At 55.7% G+C, this 19,099-nt stretch overlaps 2 protein-coding genes across 10 annotated transcripts in view; one reads left to right on the forward strand and one right to left on the reverse strand.

The window, feature by feature from the left end:
- SBF1 (SET binding factor 1) overlaps positions 1–10,914 on the forward strand; it is a 29,031-nt gene extending 18,117 nt beyond the window's left edge. For both annotated transcript variants that reach the window (XM_012789533.3, XM_012789534.3), the window contains 12 exons: positions 119–300; positions 384–563; positions 1,133–1,234; positions 1,309–1,494; positions 1,565–1,691; positions 1,765–1,895; positions 1,967–2,197; positions 9,120–9,227; positions 9,319–9,530; positions 10,104–10,191; positions 10,256–10,387; positions 10,469–10,914. In XM_012789533.3, coding sequence (XP_012644987.1) covers positions 119–300; positions 384–563; positions 1,133–1,234; positions 1,309–1,494; positions 1,565–1,691; positions 1,765–1,895; positions 1,967–2,197; positions 9,120–9,227; positions 9,319–9,530; positions 10,104–10,191; positions 10,256–10,387; positions 10,469–10,567 — 1,778 coding nt within the window. In that variant the 3' untranslated portion in view covers positions 10,568–10,914. The remainder of the gene's footprint in view (positions 1–118; positions 301–383; positions 564–1,132; positions 1,235–1,308; positions 1,495–1,564; positions 1,692–1,764; positions 1,896–1,966; positions 2,198–9,119; positions 9,228–9,318; positions 9,531–10,103; positions 10,192–10,255; positions 10,388–10,468) is intronic.
- A 1,437-nt stretch (positions 10,915–12,351) lies between these two features.
- PPP6R2 (protein phosphatase 6 regulatory subunit 2) overlaps positions 12,352–19,099 on the reverse strand; it is an 83,640-nt gene continuing 76,892 nt past the window's right edge. For 7 of the 8 annotated variants that reach the window (XM_076006884.1, XM_012789537.3, XM_012789540.3 and 4 more), the window contains 7 exons: positions 18,657–18,781; positions 18,190–18,353; positions 16,959–17,118; positions 16,762–16,850; positions 15,749–15,953; positions 13,346–13,567; positions 12,352–13,268 (listed from right to left, as the gene is read on the reverse strand). In XM_076006884.1, the coding sequence (XP_075862999.1) occupies positions 13,220–13,268; positions 13,346–13,567; positions 15,749–15,953; positions 16,762–16,850; positions 16,959–17,118; positions 18,190–18,353; positions 18,657–18,781 (1,014 nt within the window). In that variant the 3' untranslated portion in view covers positions 12,352–13,219. The remainder of the gene's footprint in view (positions 13,269–13,345; positions 13,568–15,748; positions 15,954–16,761; positions 16,851–16,958; positions 17,119–18,189; positions 18,354–18,656; positions 18,782–19,099) is intronic. The other variant, XM_076006885.1, reaches the window with a different exon arrangement.

Genomic DNA, 19,099 nt, shown 5'->3' on the forward strand with positions numbered 1-19,099 from the left:
CGGCCACCCCTGCCCTGCCCTGGGAGCTCCGCTCCCTCCCTGGAGGCCGGGCCCAGCCAGCCCCAGGTAAGTGGTGCCCTTGTCCTGCTGGGGTGCTCACCTGGTGTCTCCTCTGCAGGTAAGTGGGGCAGTGTCCGGGCCAGTGGGCGCAGCAGTGGGCCCAGCGCCGACGTGGGCTCCCGGCTGGCTGGCAGAGACCTGCTGGGCCCCCCCCAGGCCAACGGGGCCCCCTCTGATCCAGGCTTTTTGCGACCCCAGCGTGCAGCTCTCTACATCATTGGGGACAAAGCCCAGCTCAAGGTGACAGGTGGGGGCGTGGGGCCAGGTAGGGGGCACAGGGCCTGGGCACATCTGCCTCACGGTTCCGGGCCGGCCTCTTCCAGGGTGTGCGGCCAGACCCCTTGCAGCAGTGGGAGCTGGTGCCCATTGAGGTGTTTGAGGCGCGGCAGGTGAAGGCCAGCTTCAAGAAGCTGCTGAAGGCGTGTGTCCCAGGCTGCCCAGCCGCTGAGCCCGGCCCGGCTTCTTTCCTACGCTCGCTCGAGGACTCGGAGTGGCTGACTCAGGTCTCTGCCGCCCCTGCCCCTTGGCCCCTTGTTGCGGCGCTCACCACCTGGCTGCAGCTGCGTGGCCAGGGCTCTGAGTTTGCTTGTCTGACAGCGTCGAACACCAGGCGGTGACAGCTACTGCCACCCAGGGTCCTGGTGCCTGGAAGGCACCTGGGCAGCCAGGCTTGGCCGGAGGCTGGCAGAGAGAGTGGCCAGTCCTGGGTCTGGGTGTCTCGGGCAGCCTGTGGGGCCTGGGTGGGCTGGGGACCCACACGGGACGTGGTTTGTGGGTCAGGTCGCGCTGCTCTGCTCCCCTTTGGGAGCCGCTGGGCACTGACGGCACTGGCTGGCGAGTGCTGGAAGGGTTGGAGAGGGGCTGCTGGGCATCTCCATGGCTCCTCTTCAGTCCTGGAGGAAGAGCTGAGCTTGCCCAGGGCCGCCTGCCTGTCTAGTGTGTGCCTACCTGGCAGGGCTGCAGGCACTGCCAGCCTCGCTCAGGTGCTGTGGGCGTGTGAGCCTGTGGCTTGGTCAGCGATGAGGTCGGAGGCCGCGGGTCTCAGGTGGTGAGAGGGCTGCTTCTCCTGCAGATCCACAAGCTGCTGCAGGTGTCGGTGCTGGTGGTGGAGCTCCTGGACTCGGGCTCCTCCGTCCTGGTGAGCCTGGAGGACGGCTGGGACATCACCACCCAGGTATGTGGCGGGCATAGCCAAGGGCAGACTGGGGCCCCCGGGGCTCCTCCCTGACCTGCTGGCGGTGTTGGCAGGTGGTGTCCCTGGTGCAGCTGCTCTCAGACCCCTTCTACCGCACGCTGGAGGGCTTCCGCCTGCTGGTGGAGAAGGAGTGGCTGTCCTTCGGGCACCGCTTCAGCCACCGCGGGGCCCAGACCCTGGCTGGGCAGAGCAGCGGCTTCACACCTGTGTTCCTGCAGTTCCTGGACTGTGTGCACCAGGTGGGTAGGCGGCTGTGTGTGGGGCTGGGCCGTGTGCTGACTCCTGACCCCTGACCCATGTGGCGTACAGGTCCACCTGCAGTTCCCCATGGAGTTTGAGTTCAGCCAGTTCTACCTCAAGTTCCTTGGCTACCACCACGTGTCCCGCCGTTTCCGGACCTTCCTGCTCGACTCTGACTACGAGCGCATCGAGCTGGGTATGTGGGGAGTGGGGGCCTGGGGCAGCCGCGTGGCCGGGAGGGGCCCAGGCTCAGCGCTGCCCCTGTGCAGGGCTGCTGTACGAGGAGAAGGGGGAGCGCAGGGGCCAGCTGGCGTGCAGGTCTGTGTGGGAGTATGTGGACCGGCTCAGCAAGCGGACACCCGTGTTCTACAACTACATGTATGCGCCTGAGGACACAGAGGTGAGCTGGGGCCTGGTTGGGGCCGGTGGCTCCTGCCTGGCCCAGGTCCTCAACACCAGGCCCACCCCCAGGTCCTGCGGCCCTACAGCAACGTGTCCAACTTGAAGGTGTGGGACTTTTACACTGAGGAGACGCTGGCTGAGGGGCCCCCTTACGACTGGGAACTGGCCCAGGGGCCCCCCGAACCCCCAGAGGAGGAACGGCCTGATGGAGGTGCTCCCCAGAGCAGGCGCCGTGTGGTGTGGCCCTGCTACGACAGCTGTCCCCGAGCCCAGCCCGACGCCATCTCACGCCTGCTGGAGGTGTGTGCGGTCCCAGAACAGGGCCTGGCCTAGCACCCTCTTGTTGCTCAGACACCGGGGGTGTGTATGTGTGTGCGTGTGCATGTGTGTGCACATGTAGGTACGTGTCCATGCGTGTTAGTCCAGTTACCCCTAGGTTTTGGGGTGGCCCGGCCTACCCCCTACCATGTGACCTGCCCGCTGGCCGGGGGTAACTATGGTTGCCCTGTGGCCCCACCCCACCTTGGGTGGGTGTTTTTAGACTGGTGACCAGAGGGCTGTTGTCACAGACCCCAGATCTCAGGACTCGGCCTCTGGTCTGGGCATATGGTCTTCCCCTGAGCTGCCTTTGAGAACTCGGGGAACACTGTGGGGTCAGCCCTCAGGGTCAGTGTTTCCCGAGGAACCATTTTCCCCCTGCCAAACTGCCTGCCCCACCCACCCAAACGTGAGCACAGCAGCTCTTCTAGGTTCTTTTAACAGTTAAACGTATTTAATAGAAATATTAATCATCTTGAAGCATCTTGTCTGAGAAAAAAGAAAAAATATCAAAGTAATATTACATTTTCTTTCATAGCTGAAATGATGAAATATGCCTTTTGTGATCAAAGTAATAATTTTTTATCATGCAAAAGATAAATATGTATTTTTTGAGACAGAGTCTCGGTCTATTGCCCAGGCTAGAGTGCCATGGCGTCAGCCTAGCTCACAGCAACCTCAAACTTTTGGGCTCAGGTGATCCTCCTGCCTCAGCCTCCTGAGTAGCTGAGACTACAGGCACGTGCCACCATGCCCAGCTAATTTTTCTATTTTTAGTAGAGATGGGGTCTTGCTCTTGCTCAGGCTGGTCTCGAAATACCTCCAGCAATCCTCCTGCCTTGGCCTTCCAGAGTGCTGGGATTATAGGCGTGAGCCATGGCTGAAAAAGATATTTTTATTATTACATTTGTAAGTGGAAACTGCATTTCAAAACAAGTTTATATAGACTCAAAACAACCTACACTTAAAGTGAAATTTATTTACATACCATTATAGTTACCTTGTATGCTTCTGGCATACCCTTATTCAGTTTATAAAGTAAAAAATCTAAACTCTTAAAGTCAGCTCTGAAATAGATGCATTTTCTGTAATACATTGACTAGTTATGTCTGTTCTTCTAAGACAGGAGGAGAGAGATACTGAAATAATTTTTAAAGAACAAACGCAACATGTCAGCAGCAAATTCACTTAAACTAAATCGGAAACCAAAGTTCAACATACCCAGAGCACAAAGTTCTGTCTTCTAGTGTCTTGATTGACATCAAGGCCTGTCTGGCCCCTCCCGTGGCCATCCTTGGTGGGCATGTCTGCTTGGCCTGAGGAATCAGGACAGAGACCCATGGGGGTGGCGGGTGGGGTCGTCGGTATTTGAGGCTGGGGTGCTGCCTCCCTGAGCAGTCAGAAGGGTTTGGGCCTCAGATCCAGACCGTGGGAGGGTCTGCACCCCACTCCCTGCGAAGGGCTTTGTGGCCTCTGAAATGGCCTGAGTGTCTTAGAGCTTCTGTTTCCTTGTGCAGCAAGTGGGAGCCCTGATTCCCGCCTCATGAGGCATAAAACGAGTGGCATATTTCTTTGCCCCAGCGTGGGGCCCGGCCCAAAGGCACCTGTCTCCCTGGGGCGTGGGCAGCATGGGTCATAGCTTTATGGATGAAGGTGACCCACACAGAAAAGAGAGTCCCTTTTTATGTCTGGTCATACTTGTTTTTTTTTTTGTTTTTTTGTTTTTGTTTTTTGAGACAGAGTCTCACTTTGTTGTCCAGGCTAGAGTGAGTGCTGCGGCGTCAGCCTAGCTCACAGCAACCTCAAACTCCTGGGCTCGAGTGATCCTTCTGCCTCAGCCTCCCGAGTAGCTGGGACTACAGGCATGTGCCACTATGCCCGGCTAATTTTTTATATATATATATCAGTTGGCCAATTAATTTCTTTCTGTTTATAGTAGAGACGGGGTCTCGCTCTTGCTCAGGCTGGTTTTGAACTCCTGACCTTGAGCAATCCGCCCGCCTCGGCCTCCCAAGAGCTAGGATTACAGGCGTGAGCCACAGCGCCCGGCCTGGTCATACTTGTTTTGACATGGGCTTGGTCTGTTGCTAACAGAACACTCAGCTTTCTTAGGACTAGCATCAGCTTGGTCTTTTATTTTTTGTACTTTTTGACTGTTCTGTGTCTTTAAGGTGAGCTTATTGTACACAGTTGGGTCTTTTTTTTTTTTTTATCCAGCCTGATGGTTTCTTTTATTAAAATTTTTTTGTCTATTTTTATTCACTATAATTATTGAGGTGGTTGGGTTAAGTTTAGTCTGTTTTCTGTTTGTCCTATTTTTGCTCCTTTTTTTCTTTTAAAAAAAATTGGGTATTTTTTATTATTCTTAGTTGATCTACTTAATTTGGCTTTCGAGCTATACCTCTGTGTTATTGTTTTAGTGGTTGCCAGGGACTGCAGTCGTCAGTCATCTTGAAAGGACACCCACCTTTCACACGCAGGGACCTCGTGGCCGGGCACTTCCGCGTAGCCCCTTCCTGTCTCCTGTGCTGCTGCTGCTGTCGTCTCACAGTTTACCTCTCCATGTAGCATCAACACCCAGCATGTGTTATTTTTGTTTAAATACTCAGCTTTGTTTTAAAGAAATTGAGAAAAAAGGAAAACACCTTCCATCTTTGCCATTTCCAGTATTATTCAACCTTTCAGTGTAGATCTGGTCTGGTGTCATTTCCCTTCAGCCTGAAGAACTCTTAATATTTCTTGTAGTGCAGATCTGCCGGTCACAAATTCCCTCAGCTTTTGCTTGTCTAAAAATGTCTTCATTGTGCCGTTAATTTTTAAAGGGTGTTTTCTCTGGTTATAGGATAGGTTGACAGCGTTTTTACATTCGGCAGTTTAAAGATACCCTTATGTTGTTTTCTGCTTGCATTGGTTCTGATTAGAAGTCCGTGTTCATTCTCATCCTTTTAAACTGTGTATAATGTCACCATTTTTTTCCTGTACTTTTAAGATTTTTTCTTCATCTTTAGTTTCAGCAATTTGAACATGAAGTGGTTTTTCTTTGTGTTCATCCTGCTTAAGGTTCCTTTTTTTTTTTTTTTTTTTGAGACAGAGTTTCACTTTGTTGCCTAGGCTAGAGTGAATGCCGTGGAGTCAGCCTAGCTCACAGCAACCTCAATCTCTTGGACTCAAGCAATCCTTCTTCCTCAGCCTCCCAAGTAGCTGGGACTATAGGCATGTACCACACCATGCCCGGCTAATTTTTTTTTCTATATATATTAGTTGGCCAATTAATTTATTTCTATTTATAGTAGAGACGGGGTCTCGATCTTGCTCAGGCTGGTTTCAAATTCCTGACCTCAAGCAATCCGACCGCCTCGGCCTCCCAGAGTGCTAGGATTACAGGCTTGAGCCACCACGCCCAGCCTGGGGATGATCATTTTTATATTTAATATTAGGTTATTAAGTATGAAATGTCCATTTCCTAAGTACTAAGTTTGCCAGTTGATATCTCTGACATTTCTTGTTTTATTTTTATTGTGAAGGTACATCCTCAGTCTTTCAAATGTGCGTTTCAGCTTGCAGTTATCTTTCAAATTTTTTCTTAGAGCAATTTTTGTGAAACCATGGATAAGTCAAAAATACATGTAATTTTTGACTGTGAATTTCATGGTGGAACAATTGCAGCACAAGACAGCTTGAAATAACGAAGTGTTTGGGAAGGATGTGGCTAATGAACACACAGTATGTGGATGGTTTCAGAAATTCCATTCTGGTGATTTTAATCTTGAAAATGAGCCACGTAGGTGACCTGAAACCAAGCTGTATAATGATGAGCTGAAAGCTGTAGTAGAAGTGAATCCATCTGAACTTAGGCATGAATTAGCAGCAAGGTTTGACGTTACTATTCCAACAATATTGGACCATTTGAAACAAATGGGCAAGGTAAAGCAGCTGGATAGAGATGGGTTCTGCGTGAAACAAGTGTCAGAAGAGAAATTGTCTCAAAGCTTGCCTTTCTTTGCTGTCACAACACAAAGGTGAACCATTTCTACACCGTATTGTGACATGTGATGAAAAATGGATTCTTTTTGACAATTGTTAAGCGTTCAGCACAGTGGTTGGATACAGGTGAAGTGCCGAAACACGGACCAAAACTGAATGTTCGTCAAAAAAAGCTAATGGTGTCTGTTTGGTGGTCCAGCACTAGTATTATCCACTATAGCTTCATGAGACCTGGTCAATTGATCACAGCAGATGTCTGCTGGAACCCATTTGAAGAAATGATGAGGATGATTGCGATTAAGTGGCCGAGATTGGTCAATAGAGACAGGCCAGGCTGGGCGCAGTTGCTCACACCAGTAATCCTCGAAACCAGCTTGAGCAAGAGCGAGACCCCTGTCTCTACTAAAAATAGAAACAAATTGGTCAACTAAAAACATATAGAAAAAATTAGTGGGGCATGGTCGCACATGCCTGTAGTCCCAGCATCTGGGGAGGCTGAGGCAGCAGGATTGCTTGAGCCCAGGAGTTTGAGGTTGCTGTGAGCTAGGCTGACGCCACGGCACTCTAGCCAGGGCAACAGAGTGAGACTCTGTCTCCAAAAAAAAAAAAAAATAGAGACAGGTCAGTCCTCTTGCAAGACAACCTTGACCACATGTTGCACAAACAACACTGCTCAAACTACAGCAGCTGGACTCAGCAACTCTCTGTCATCTACCGTATTCGCCAGACCTGCACCGACTATTGACTGCCACTTCTTCCAGGCTTTGGACCACTTCTTTTTTTTTTTTTTTTTTTTGAGACAGAGTCTCACTTTGTTGCCCAGGCTAGCGTGAGTGCCGTGGCGTCAGCCTAGCTCACAGCAACCTCAAACTCCTGGCTCAAGCAATCCTCCTGCCTCAGCCTCCCAAGTAGCTGGGACTACAGGCATTCACCACCATGCCCGGCTAATTTTTTTTTTTTTTTGTATATATTAGTTGGCCAATTAATTTCTTTCTATTTATAGTAGATACGGGGTCTCGCTCTTGCTCAGGCTGGTTTCGAACTCCTGACCTTGAGCAATCCGCCCGCCTCGGCCTCCCAGAGAGCTAGGATTACAGGCGTGAGCCACCGCGCCCGGCCTGGACCACTTCTTACAAGGAAAAATATTCAGTGCTCCACAAGCTGTGGAAAATGCCTTTCCTGATTTCATCACCACTTATTCTCCAGGCTTCTTTACTGCTGACACAAACAAGCTACCATTAAGTGTTGATAGTTTGGGTGCATACTTTGACTAATTGTACTGCTTCTTGTTTGAGATATAATAAACTTTTGATTAGAAAGTGGACATTTCATATTTAATGACCTAGTACATTTTAGGGCATTGCTTCTTTAAATTTCTTTTTCTGCATAATCTTTCCCTCCTTTCCTTCTGGAATCTGTTGTCCCATAGGTTACTGCGGCTATGTTTGTTCTTATTCCTCAATCTTTTTTCTCTCTGCACTTTATTGTAGATGATTTCTATTGTCCTGTCTTCAAGATTACTGCTTTCTTGTGTTTAATATACTCAAGCCTATCTAATGAATTTATTTTAACTGTATTTTTCAGCTCTAAAATTTCCATTTTTGAACAGTTTGTATTTTCTGTAGAGATTCTCCCTCTGTTCAACCATTATGTCTCTTTCCTTTAAATCTTGAAGCATGTTTATAATAACTGTTTTGAATTTCTTGTATATTCTAAAACCTGTTTGATTTCTGAGTCTGTTTCTTTCAATTTTTTTCTCCTGTTTTGCTGCCTTTTTGCTTTTTTCATCTTTTAAGCTGGACATTGTGGATCCTGTCTTGTCAAGGATCAGGACTGTGTTATCTTCCTTTAAAGAATCCTAGGTTTTATTCTTACAGATAGTGAACTCATGGGTCAGTTCGTTCTGAAGCATTGTTAGGGTGGCTCTACAAAGAAGCTGAGGAGCTCCAGGGTTCTAGGAGCCCTACTCCTGAGGCCTGGCCTCTCTAGGGTTTCAGTTGAAGTTTTTGTGTCTTTAGTGAGGTCTTGCCACTCTGGCTGTTTGGAATTCCTGCATCTTCCAGCATTGTATAACCTCTAGGATTTAGATTCAGTTCACAACTTTTTAATACCTTTTCTCTGCCAGGACGTGTGGCACATTGCTTTGCACATGGAAGCTTAATTTGGCCAAAGACTCGGGGAGGCCTCTGTGTAGATTTCTGAAGCTCCTTCTCTGATCCTCCCTCCCCTCACTAGGCTGCCCTGCGGATCCACCTGCACTGCCATCCCCAACGTTGGGTCTCTGCATCCTCAGCTCAGCAAGGCCACGGTGTGCCATTTCGGCCTTGCACTCTGGCTAGGCAGAAAGTGGGCGGCTGTAGGGCCTCCTTGTGTGGTTCTGTGTCTTGGTCTCAGTGCTGCAGTGCTGGTTGTCCAGCCAGTCCAACTGTCTGAAAACAGCTGCTCCCTGTGCCTGCCCGGTTTTACAGTTGCATGTGGACGGAGGGCAGTCTGAGACTCCTCTGTCGTGGCTGGAAGTGGAAGTCAGCCATCAGTTTTATTGCTGTTTCAAAGAGAGTATGTTTTTTTTTCTTCCATCTGGTTTTGGGATTTTTCTTTTTGTTTTCCAGCAATTTTTCTGTGCCATTTTGGGGTGTTTGTATTTAATGTATCCTATTTGGAATTTGTAGTGCTTCTTGATTATGTTGTTTGATGCCTCTGGTTAGTTTGGGAAATTTTTTAACTGTTGTCTCCAAATATTCATTTTGCCCATTCCTTCCTTCCCTCTTGTCACCCTCTGTACTCCAATTACACTATATCTGTCCTATATATATATATATGTTTATATATATATATATTTATCATTTTGTCTTTTTATGCTTCAGTGTGGATATTTTCTCCTGAATAACCTTGTATTAATAGTTTGCTAATTCTCCCCCAGGAGCTGCAGCGGCTGGAGACAGAGCTGGGCCGACCCCCTGAGCGCTGGAAGGACACTTGGGACCGGGTGAAGGCTGCACAGCGCCTCGAATGCCGGCCAGACGTACATGTGAGCGGAGGTGGGGGTGGTCGTGAGCGTGTTGCCAGGAGAAAGTGGAATCTGCCCACCCCCAACACAGGCCCCACTGTCTTGTCCCCAGGGCACCCCCAGCTCCCTACTAGTGTCCAGCGTGCCCCACCACCGCCGCTCGCTGGGTGTCTACCTGCAGGAGGGGCCTGTGGGCTCCACCCTGAGCCTCAGCCTGGACAGCGACCAGAGCAGCGGCTCGACAGCATCCAGCTCCCGCCAAGCTGCCCGCCGCAGCACCAGCACCCTGTACAGCCAGTTCCAGACAGCTGAGAGTGAGAACAGGTAAGAGGGCACCTCCCACCACTGCATGGGCATCTCTGAGCAAAGTCTGGGCTCCTGGGTAGTTCTCAGTGGGGGCTGCAGGTGCCTTTAGGGAGCTCCAGTCATTTCTTAGGGTGGGAGGCTGCACTGGTCCCCAAGCATAAGCCAGTGTTGGACGGAGTTGAACCATGGAACCAGGGACCACAGCCAGGCTGCAGGAGGGGCAGGGGCTGTGGGACACTGCATCCCACCCTGAGGCTGGAGGAGCCATGTTGCCGTGGCAGCCTCCGTAGACCTGCCTGCTGAGAGCTTTCTTCCTGGCCGAACCTGCCTTGCATGAGGCTGCTTTCCCAAGACCCCAAGGCTCTGGTGTTGTGGGACCCTCCGTGGTGTCCGGAGGGGTGTGATGGACCCCCCACCTCTCCTTTCTGGGGATAATCCTCTTCCGGGGTCTGTTGCCCCAGGGCTTCTTTGTGGCCCCCTGGCCAGTGCTATGGGGCATAGCCTGGCCTGGGACAGCGGGTGGGGCAGCTGCTGGGGCCTGAGTGTGGCTGGGCTGTGATGGCCAGTCTGGCCCTGACTCTGCAAACGCAGGTCCTACGAGGGTACCTTGTACAAGAAGGGGGCCTTCATGAAGCCGTGGAAGGCCCGCTGGTTCGTGCTGGACAAGACCAAGCACCAGGTGAGTGAGTGGTGGGGGGAGGAGGGCCGGGGGAGCGGCTGCCCTGACTCTTTGGCCCTTCCAGCTTCGCTACTACAACCACCGTGTGGACACAGAGTGCAAGGGCGTCATCGACCTGGCGGAGGTGGAGGCTGTGGCACCAGGCGCACCCACCATGGGCGCCCCCAAGACTGTGGACGAGAAGGCCTTCTTTGACGTGAGCCTCGGCCAGGCCCGGGAGTGGGGAGGGAGGGGCTCCTGCCTGGGGCCGTGGAGTCACTGACCCACCTGTTCCTAGGTGAAGACGACGCGTCGTGTTTACAACTTCTGTGCCCAGGATGTGCCCTCAGCCCAGCAGTGGGTGGACCGGATTCAGAGCTGCCTGTCAGACGCCTGAGCTCCCCGGCCCCACCCGGGCTGCTCTGCTTCCAGTCGTTACAGACCACTAGGGGTGGGCAGGGCCGCCCCGGCCATGTTTACAGCCCCGGCCCTCGACAGTATTGAGGCCCCGATCCCCAGCACTTGTGTGTACAGCCCCGCCCCCTGCCCCGCCCCACCCCGCCCGGCCAGCTCTAACTTATTTTGGCGTCTTAGCTGAGCGCCGTGCTGGGAGGTGGCCATGGTACAGCCCCAAGATGGGCCTGTAAATAGTCCAGCCCCATCAGCGTGCTGGCCCCGGCCGGCCGGCCGCAGGTGAATTGTTTCTAGAACCAGAGTCTATATAAAGAAAGAACTAACGCCGTGCTCATGTGCCTGCCTTGCCCATGCCCCGCTCTTAGCTCAGGGCCAGCATGTCCTCGGCCTACCTAGCAGGTCCCCTCTAGCCCACACCAGGCCCACTGTGGGGGAGGTCAGTGTCCTTCTCGTTGGCCTTCCCTGGTGGCTGGCCACTGTCTCTGAGCTTCTGTGGCTCTGGCTGTGGCTTTGCTCTGGGAGGCTCCATTGGGCCCTAAGGTGGTGCCTGGCACGGCTAGGGGCAGGTTCCAGGGGTGTGTGGGGAAGGGGCGGATGGTCATTTGCCCAGGCCCCGGGCAGGTGTTCCAGCTTCAGGGAGATGGGCTGGTCCCTGGTCAGATGGATGGGACGGTGGTGTCAGAGGGTGGGCTCATGCCCACAGGACGTGACGCCCTCAGTTCTTGGGACTTTTGCTGTAGACACCTTTCTCTTGTCCCGAGGGTGTCCTCTCAGCGGCCCTCGGTGGCCTGCATCTTGTGTCTGTTGTTGGGCTTATCGCTGGCTGCTCGGTTCCTATAGCAGTCCACCAGGGCACCTGCCTGGCTGCTGTGTCCTTGCCTGTGACAGGCACTGGCCAGGGTGGGGCTGGCAGTAGCAGGTAGAGAAGAGGGTAGGGGTGTTGTGAAGGCAGAAAGAAAGCCCACAGTGTCCAGGGGTGGCCACTGGTGACCTGGCTCTCGGGTGGGAGTGAGCAGCAGGTGCAGAAGAGGGGAAGGGTTCAGTAATGGTGGGCAAGGCCAGGCCCAGGTGTTGGCTGGAGCAGTGGGTGAGGGGGGCTGTGTGGGCTGGGACACCTTGGGGGTGTCCTTAGGTGGGCTGTTGAGACTGCCCAGGGCTCCCCAGGACCGGATAAGGTAGACTCTGACCAAGGTCTCCAGCATCTAGGAAACCCATGGGTCTGAGTAAGGGGAGAAAGGACCCTGCCCTCCTAATTTCACGTGTGAGGGGTGAGTCGTGGTGGGAGCTGAGAGCAGCTGATGGCAACTGGCTGCCCTGGACGCACCACAGGGCCTGCTAAGGAGATGAGGGGTGAGTGCTGGAGGGAGCTGGGCCTCGACCCCCCTCTGGCTGAGTCACTTCTCAGACAAACCCTGGGGGTCTGGTCTCTCCCAGCTCCTCCTGCTTAACATTACAGTGAGGACAAGAGAGGGTGGGAGGGGAAGCTGGCACATGGACAGGGGTCCTCAGGTACAGCACCCTTGGGCCCACCTGCCCATGGACTAATATGTTTGATTCAGGAGCTTCAGGCAGAACGTTTTTATTCTAAACAGAAAAAGCTCAGTATCTGCTCACACCTGCTGCTGTGACGTGGCCAGTTCCACCCCTACCTATTACGCACAGGGATGGGCCTGGGGAACAGCAGTAAGGTGCTGGAGGAGAAGATGGCCCAGCCCTGGCCAGACTGGTGCTCCCAGGTCTGCAGCTGAACAGTACACAGGCTGCCTATAAGAAGGGTACAGCTTTTATTGGGAATCAGGGGTTCTGGGCACCCTGGCAGACAATCAGAAATAGACTCAGTGTAAATGATCTTCTGGACCCTTCCAGGACAGCACAGCTCTGCCCGGTGCCAAGCCCCTCAGCACCCTACCGTGCCCCCCACCCACACGACAGTGGTCAGCTCCCACCAGATACCCCAACCTCCTACTCCAGAGTGCTGCTGGGGACAGGATACTTCCACCAGTCTTAGATGGTCTTGTTTTCTTAAGGCAGTCACATTTTGCAGCCTGGTCCAATGCCAGCTCCCAGGGCTCGGAGCTGCTACACCCCTTGGGGTCTGAGACCTTGCCTGGCCAGATCTGCTACTGCCCAGACTCCCACACATTTGTGGGAGTTGGGTTTCCCCTACCCGGGCCCTCAGCTCCGCCCTGAGCCGGGGAGACCCTGCGCTACAACTGGATACAAAGTGCAAAAAACCTTGGCTCTTCCTGTATTAATTAAAAAAACAAATCAGTGAAAACAGCTTCAGCGTCCACACCCTTCCTGGCCCATCAGGTCCTGGTGGCATCTCAGGATGTGGCCCCAGGCCTGCAGGCGGAGGCTGCATACCTGAGGCACTGCTGTGCTCGAGCCCTGGGGAAGGCCGAGGTGCACCCTTGTCCTCCAGCAGGGCCCAGTGACCAGGGTCCCACTCAGGTTGGGCAGGAGAGACGCAAGCTGGGCCGTCCGACTGGTTCCAACTGCCAGCTTTACCAATGCAGCATTTATTTTAAAATTAAATTAAATTAAAAAAGAAAACCAAATTGCATCACCAGGTAGTTTTCTTGATTAAGGACGCAGCCTGACCAGGGCGGGCCGTGGCCGGGCAGCAGCAGCATCACACGGGGCCATTTAAGGCAGCTCCTCCTGGCAGGGCGTCCGTCTTCCTGCAGGAACAGGGTGGGATTGGAGCCACTCAGGCTGGGGGACCCAGGCCATCTAGCTCCCTCTGCAACCTGCTCACCTGTCTTTTGTCACTGTCCCCAGGGGGACTGCCACGATGGGCCCTGGGGGGACTGCCACAGCCACTGCAGAAGAGACTGCCGTGGGGGCCACAGAGGGGCCAGCCTTGCTCGGTGCTGTGGTGGTAGTGGTCTCCGGGGGTGCAGCCATGGCCAGGGCGGTGGTGACTTCCTCAGGGGCGGGGCGGGCAGGGTCTGGCAGCGTGCTATCAGTACTCTCGGCCCTGTGTGGCAGACATGGGCTCTGGTTATAGGTGCCCCACCCTCAGTGACGCCCCACTCTGGAGACCAGCAGGGTGCAACGGTCCAGAAGATGGCCTGAGAGCTCCACATGGGGCTCCTCTTGCCCCTGCCCCTGCCCGCTGTGGGCGGCCCAGGAATCATGTGAGCTCCAAACACCAGTCACGGCCTCAGACCTTCCAGGCAGCGCTCAGATCCTGTTCAAAGTGAGGCACCTTGTTCTCCAGGGCCCAGGATGCTCCCACTACGTGACTTCAACTCCAACCTTACACTACATGGGAGGTGGGGGACCACCCAAGGATGGGAGCAGGACCCTGCTGGCACCTGGGGCCTGCTCTGGGGTGGTGAGGCACCCCAAGGCCTAGCCTGGCCACCAGCAGCAAATGGGCAGACACTGAGCCAGAGTCTAACACAGGGAGGAGCACTCAGATGGGGGGCGGGGTTGGGGATACAGTGAGCTGTGTCACCTGGGTGGGTGGGGACAGCTGCAGTGGTACAGTGGGAGTTCCGGGTGGCTGTATGCAGGGGTCTGGGGAACGTGGTGCCTTGCTCTGTGGATAACGTTACCTGCTTTTCAGAGCAGACTTAAGTAGTTTTTTAAGGGATGTTTAGAAAAGAGGGTAAAGATTTTAAAGAATTTCTGTGATTCTAAACTCAAGAAAAATTAAGTCCACTCAGGGACTTGTGAAGTCCAACCCACAGGACTCTTGCCAGGTGTTGGCATCATCAAGGACAAGGCTCCCTCTCCCCAACGGCTGTCTCTGTGGCCTTGGCCCCACCCTAGGCTGTGACTCCCTCTTGCTGCAAATCCACGAAGGGCAGAGTAGCTAGCTGGACAGGCCATGCCGTGTCTGGGGTTGCTGGAATGTGGGTCCAGGGCCTCAGGGAGCCTTGGCCAGCCACGTAGCTGGGCTACAAGCTGCAAGCAGACTGTGAGGTGAGGCTACGTGCCCAAACTGGACCTGCCACACCAATGGGACAAGTCTGGCCTGGCACTGAGCTCATAGCATGGCCAGGGGAGATATCCAGAGTCCCAATACCAGAAGGACCCCCCAGGGGTCAGTGGGCAGAGCCCTCTGAGGTATCAGACTTGCCCCACCTGTTGGCAGGGGAAAGGGTAACTTGGGCAGGGAGCACCCCTGGTCCAGCTCTTCCCAACCCTGGAGCCAGGAATGGTTGGGGACAATGGATGGACTTGAGGGTCCTCGGGTACTGTTTCACTTGGAGCAGATGCCAAGTCCTTGCCCAGATGTCCAGCCTGGTGGGATCCAGCCCAGGGACCTCCCCGCTGCTCCCTGAACCTCAGGGCCTTTGCACCTCCTCGCCAGGTCCACCTGACCCTGGCACCTCCTGCTGGCCCAGCCTGTGTCCCACGACAGCACCAGCTCCTGATGTGTGGGTGCTCCCAACTCCCCAAAGGCAGGAGGGGTCTGTCTGTTCATTGATGGGGCCCAGAGACCTTCTTCCTGTGGGAGGTGTACAGGGTTGAGCTTGCTAGAGGGGCCAGTGGGCCCCAGTCGCCTCACAAGGGGGATGTCCTCCCCACTCCCCAGGGACAGTTCTCAAGGGCCTCCGTCCACCTCCAACCCCAAGCCAGCTTTCAGGTGCCCCGAGCGCACTCCTGAAGCATTCCCCATCCTCCTGTGCGAGCGCAACAGGTGTTCCTGACGTGCCTGGGTTGAGGCGGGCACATGTCTGACAATTAGCATAGGGCCCCCACAGAAAGGGGCAGCAGACACGGTCTGGGCAAGCCCCACAGATGCGCATCTGCCGGACAGTGAGTCAGAGGCCTCGTCCTGCCCACGCCATCCAGGGCACACCAAGTGCAGGCAGCTTAGCTGCTCCCGGAACCCCAAGAGCTGTGCTGTGCTCTCCAAACAGGGCCTCTGTGGCAGGAGCTGCACCCCATGTCCCTGGGGTGCCATCTGGGACACTGAGGCCCCATCTTCTCATCTTAACTACTTACAACAGAGAAAACAGATACTATGTCAAAGAAGCCCCCCAAACCTGTCCACCCTCTATTTAAATGCACCGGTGTCAGACCCCACCCCAATTCCTGAGCCAGCCCCTGCATGATAACGGGGTTCTGGGAGCTAAGAGCCGAGGACAGAGCCTGGAAGCCACACTGGGCACCCAGGGGCCTGGGCAGGCCACCACCCCCTCACCTGCTGACGACAGCCTCCTCGGTCCTGGCCACTGTGGGCAGCAGGGGGGCCTCCTGGCTGGGGCCCCTGTTCATGGTTTCCATGGTACCAGCTGCCTTCTCATCATCCTCACTGTCAGACCCCCCTGAGGAGCTGCTGTCAGAGACCACCAGGGGGGCCTTCCTGGTGACACACACATTCCAGGCACACGGGGAGGCTGGGCCAACTGCAAAACAGGAGGACTGTGATGTCCAGTGAGGGCAGAAGGGCCACCAAGCATAGCCACCATGACCTCAGAGCCCCCAAACCCATGTGGGGCCAGAGTACAGCCTATGACACATGCTGCACCGCCTGCACATGTGTGACTGTGCAGGAACCACGTGAAGGGGCAGATAGCTCACACACTTGCTGTGTGCTCTCCACGCAGGCTATCCTGCTCCTTACCCCATAAGACAGGGGACTGTGCCCTGCTCTCAGACCAGGAAGCAGAGGCCTGGGGGCCCCCTCAGCCCTGTGTGGCCCTGCCACGGCTCCAAGTCCAAAGAACCCAGCACTAGAGACAGAAGTGTTGGGGTCAGCTGTTACTTGCCTGGAGCTCTCGGCCTGCTCTAGGTGAACTTCTGAGCCTGATTGGGGGTTTGGGGGGGCCAAGGGCATTGATTAGGTCCCAGGACAGCTTCCTGCCACCAGCCCATCCAAACAATTCTCTATGCTGGAACCCAAGTGCTGCTGCCCAGGACCCGGGCGCAGACCTGGGCCATGCAGCCTGGTCACATCTGGGTCAAAGGGCAGCCTGATGGCCTGGCTGCCCCCCCACACTTTCCATGGCTGGGGATCCCATCTGCACATGGCGGGGCCAGTCCCACAGGTGCATGCAAGCCCCAGCATCACCAATGAGACATGGCCTCATCTAGGGCCTTGGCCACCTCCTCCCACTGTTCCTAAGGAGGGGCCGCCTGCCTCAGGCCTTGGAATTGGATAAGGCCAGGTCCCCCCCAGCAGCCTGGGGTGCTGCCATCACTGCTCCTACTCACAGGCTTTCTCCAGGTCCTGGCTTCGGCCGCCCTCGGCATGGCTGTGTTCCGTGTCCACGGGAGAGCTGCACCTGGGCCCTGACTCGGAGCTGCAAATAAGGACGAGGTCAGGGAGAGCTCTCAGGGGATAGGCACCCACTGGCCCCGACCCCGACAGGGCTTCCCGGCACAGCCCCACATGCTGACGCATTTGTTACCAGCAGAAAGGCTGGAAGTCGGTGAACTTGGCCCAGCCTCTCTCCTCTGGAGCCAAAGCGCTGGCTGCCCACACACTGGAGCCCACGTCCTTCACCACTCCCGGGGCTGTGGGTGTCGCGTTTACTGGTTCGTCAAACACTGCTGTCCACGCAGTGCCCGCTAGGGAGAGACACGGTAGTCAGGTGTGGGCAGGCCTGGAGTGCTGTGGGCAAAGGAGAGGCAGCATCTCCCACCCCGGGGTCACAGAGCTTGGCAGGAGCAGAGGGCTATTCCCAGGAAAGACGCTTGGCCTCACTCCTGGGCAGTGCCCCTGGAAGCAGCTCCCCACCAGAGGGTGGCGTGGCCCGCCAAGCCCTCGCAACACTGAGAGCAAGAGGGGCGGATCAAGGGTTCTGATAAACCACCGTGACCCCTGGGGCGCTTGTGAGTCACCAAGACGTGGGGCTATTGGGCACCTGTGGGAGCCGTTGGGCCTCTAGCAGGGCTGACAACGTGGATGGGCTGTGGCTGCCTCCACACGCCGTCCAGTGTACTGGCTAGGACCAGGTCTGGGGATGCAGGGCAGCTCGCCAAGCACTGCTGCCCCTTCCCTGGCTTTGCGTATGGGTCACCTTCCTCCTGCTGGGGACATTTCTGCCTCCCCAGGGTCCCCCAGCCCATCTTCTGTCTCAGCCCAGCAGCTCCCAACAGAGACCCACGCCCCCTCCCCCAAGTCTGAGTGCCTCAGTGCCGCCTGCAGGGCAGAGGGGAGAAGAGGGTCTGCTGGGTGGTAGAGCCTGTGGGCTAGACTAGCTCCTGCCTGGACGTCCGGCTGTGCCCCTGTGCTGAGGGCATCTGCGGGCAGTCAGGCCACCCATGACACAGACACGTTGGTGCTGCCCAGACTATGTGGGGCAAGCCCCTGATGGGGACCAGCTGGACAATAAATGCCACCCGTGGAGATGCAGCTGAGTGACCACAGGAGAGGGGGCAGAGGCAGGAGACCACCTTGTGCTGGGCTCGGCGCACAGCAGGCCCCTGGCCAGGAAAGCTGGGCGCCTGCTGCCCCAGGAGAGCAGCACAGCCATGTGCAGACAGAGGGGCAGGCCCTGCAGGCCCAGGCCACAGGCAGCCCAAGATGCCTCAGCTCCAAATGAAGCCCCGGCTCCAAATGAAGCCCCCATAACACCCAGGCCGGGGCACCACGTCCTGTCTCCAACACCTAAGTCCCCTGCCCGGCCTCAGAGCTACCTTCTGAATCAGCTTCCGTTGGAGCACCTTCGTTGCTCACAGGGACCGTGGGGGTGCCTGCCCCAGGGGTCTCCCTGTCTGCTTCCAAGTGCACCTTCCCGTCCCGGCCTTTGTGCTCCAGGCCATTCTTTGAGCAGCTCTCTGAAGCCTGGGGGGCTCCAAACCTTGAGGGAGGGCACAAAGTCAGACACCTAGTGGCTCAGGATGGGTGCCCAACACTGGAGGGTTTGGGGGGCTAGGGCTGGGGTGGGGGCCAGAGAGAGGGTGGGGGTGGGGGTCATGAGAGAGGAGCATCGATTGGCTCCAGGTCTCAGCTCTGGCCACCTCTGGTCACCCTTTCCAGGCCCTGGGGCTCCCGCTCCGTGAGGGGCGGTATAACCACCAGCAACATGGCCGGGCATCCAATGCCTATTCCTGGGGCCTCATGCCTCTTGGCAGAGCTTCAGAAGGATGGGGGGCCCCTGCACCTGGCTCTGGCCATTGCCCGGGTGACACAGCGAGTCTCCTTGTCTTCCCAGATGTCCTCCTCCTCGTCATCGTCAAAGGGCTGGATGCGATCACTGCAGCAGGCCTCAAACAGAGCTGCGCTGGGCTGCAGGACATACCACGGAAGTCAGTTTCTTGAGGGCCTCAGAGAGACAGAAGGCCCTGGGTTCCCAGAGGGGCTTAGCCCTCAGGATGTGAGACGCCTGCCTGGCTGGAGGGCGGGATGGGGGCAGCAAGGCAGCAACTCTGCTCCGAGCTCCCACACGGGGCCCCCCATCCCTGTCACACATGTCCCACTGGCTCAGGGCTCCCCACTCATCCCCCCGACAAGGCTGAGCCCCAGGTTCAGCCTAAGCAGTCTGGGCAAGTAGGATGAAAGACGGCTGCATGCCCTACCCCCACAACATGCCCGTGTGCCCCTGGA

This window comes from Microcebus murinus, chromosome 10 (assembly GCF_040939455.1).
Source record: "Microcebus murinus isolate Inina chromosome 10, M.murinus_Inina_mat1.0, whole genome shotgun sequence".
NCBI classification, from domain to species: Eukaryota; Metazoa; Chordata; class Mammalia; order Primates; family Cheirogaleidae; genus Microcebus; species Microcebus murinus.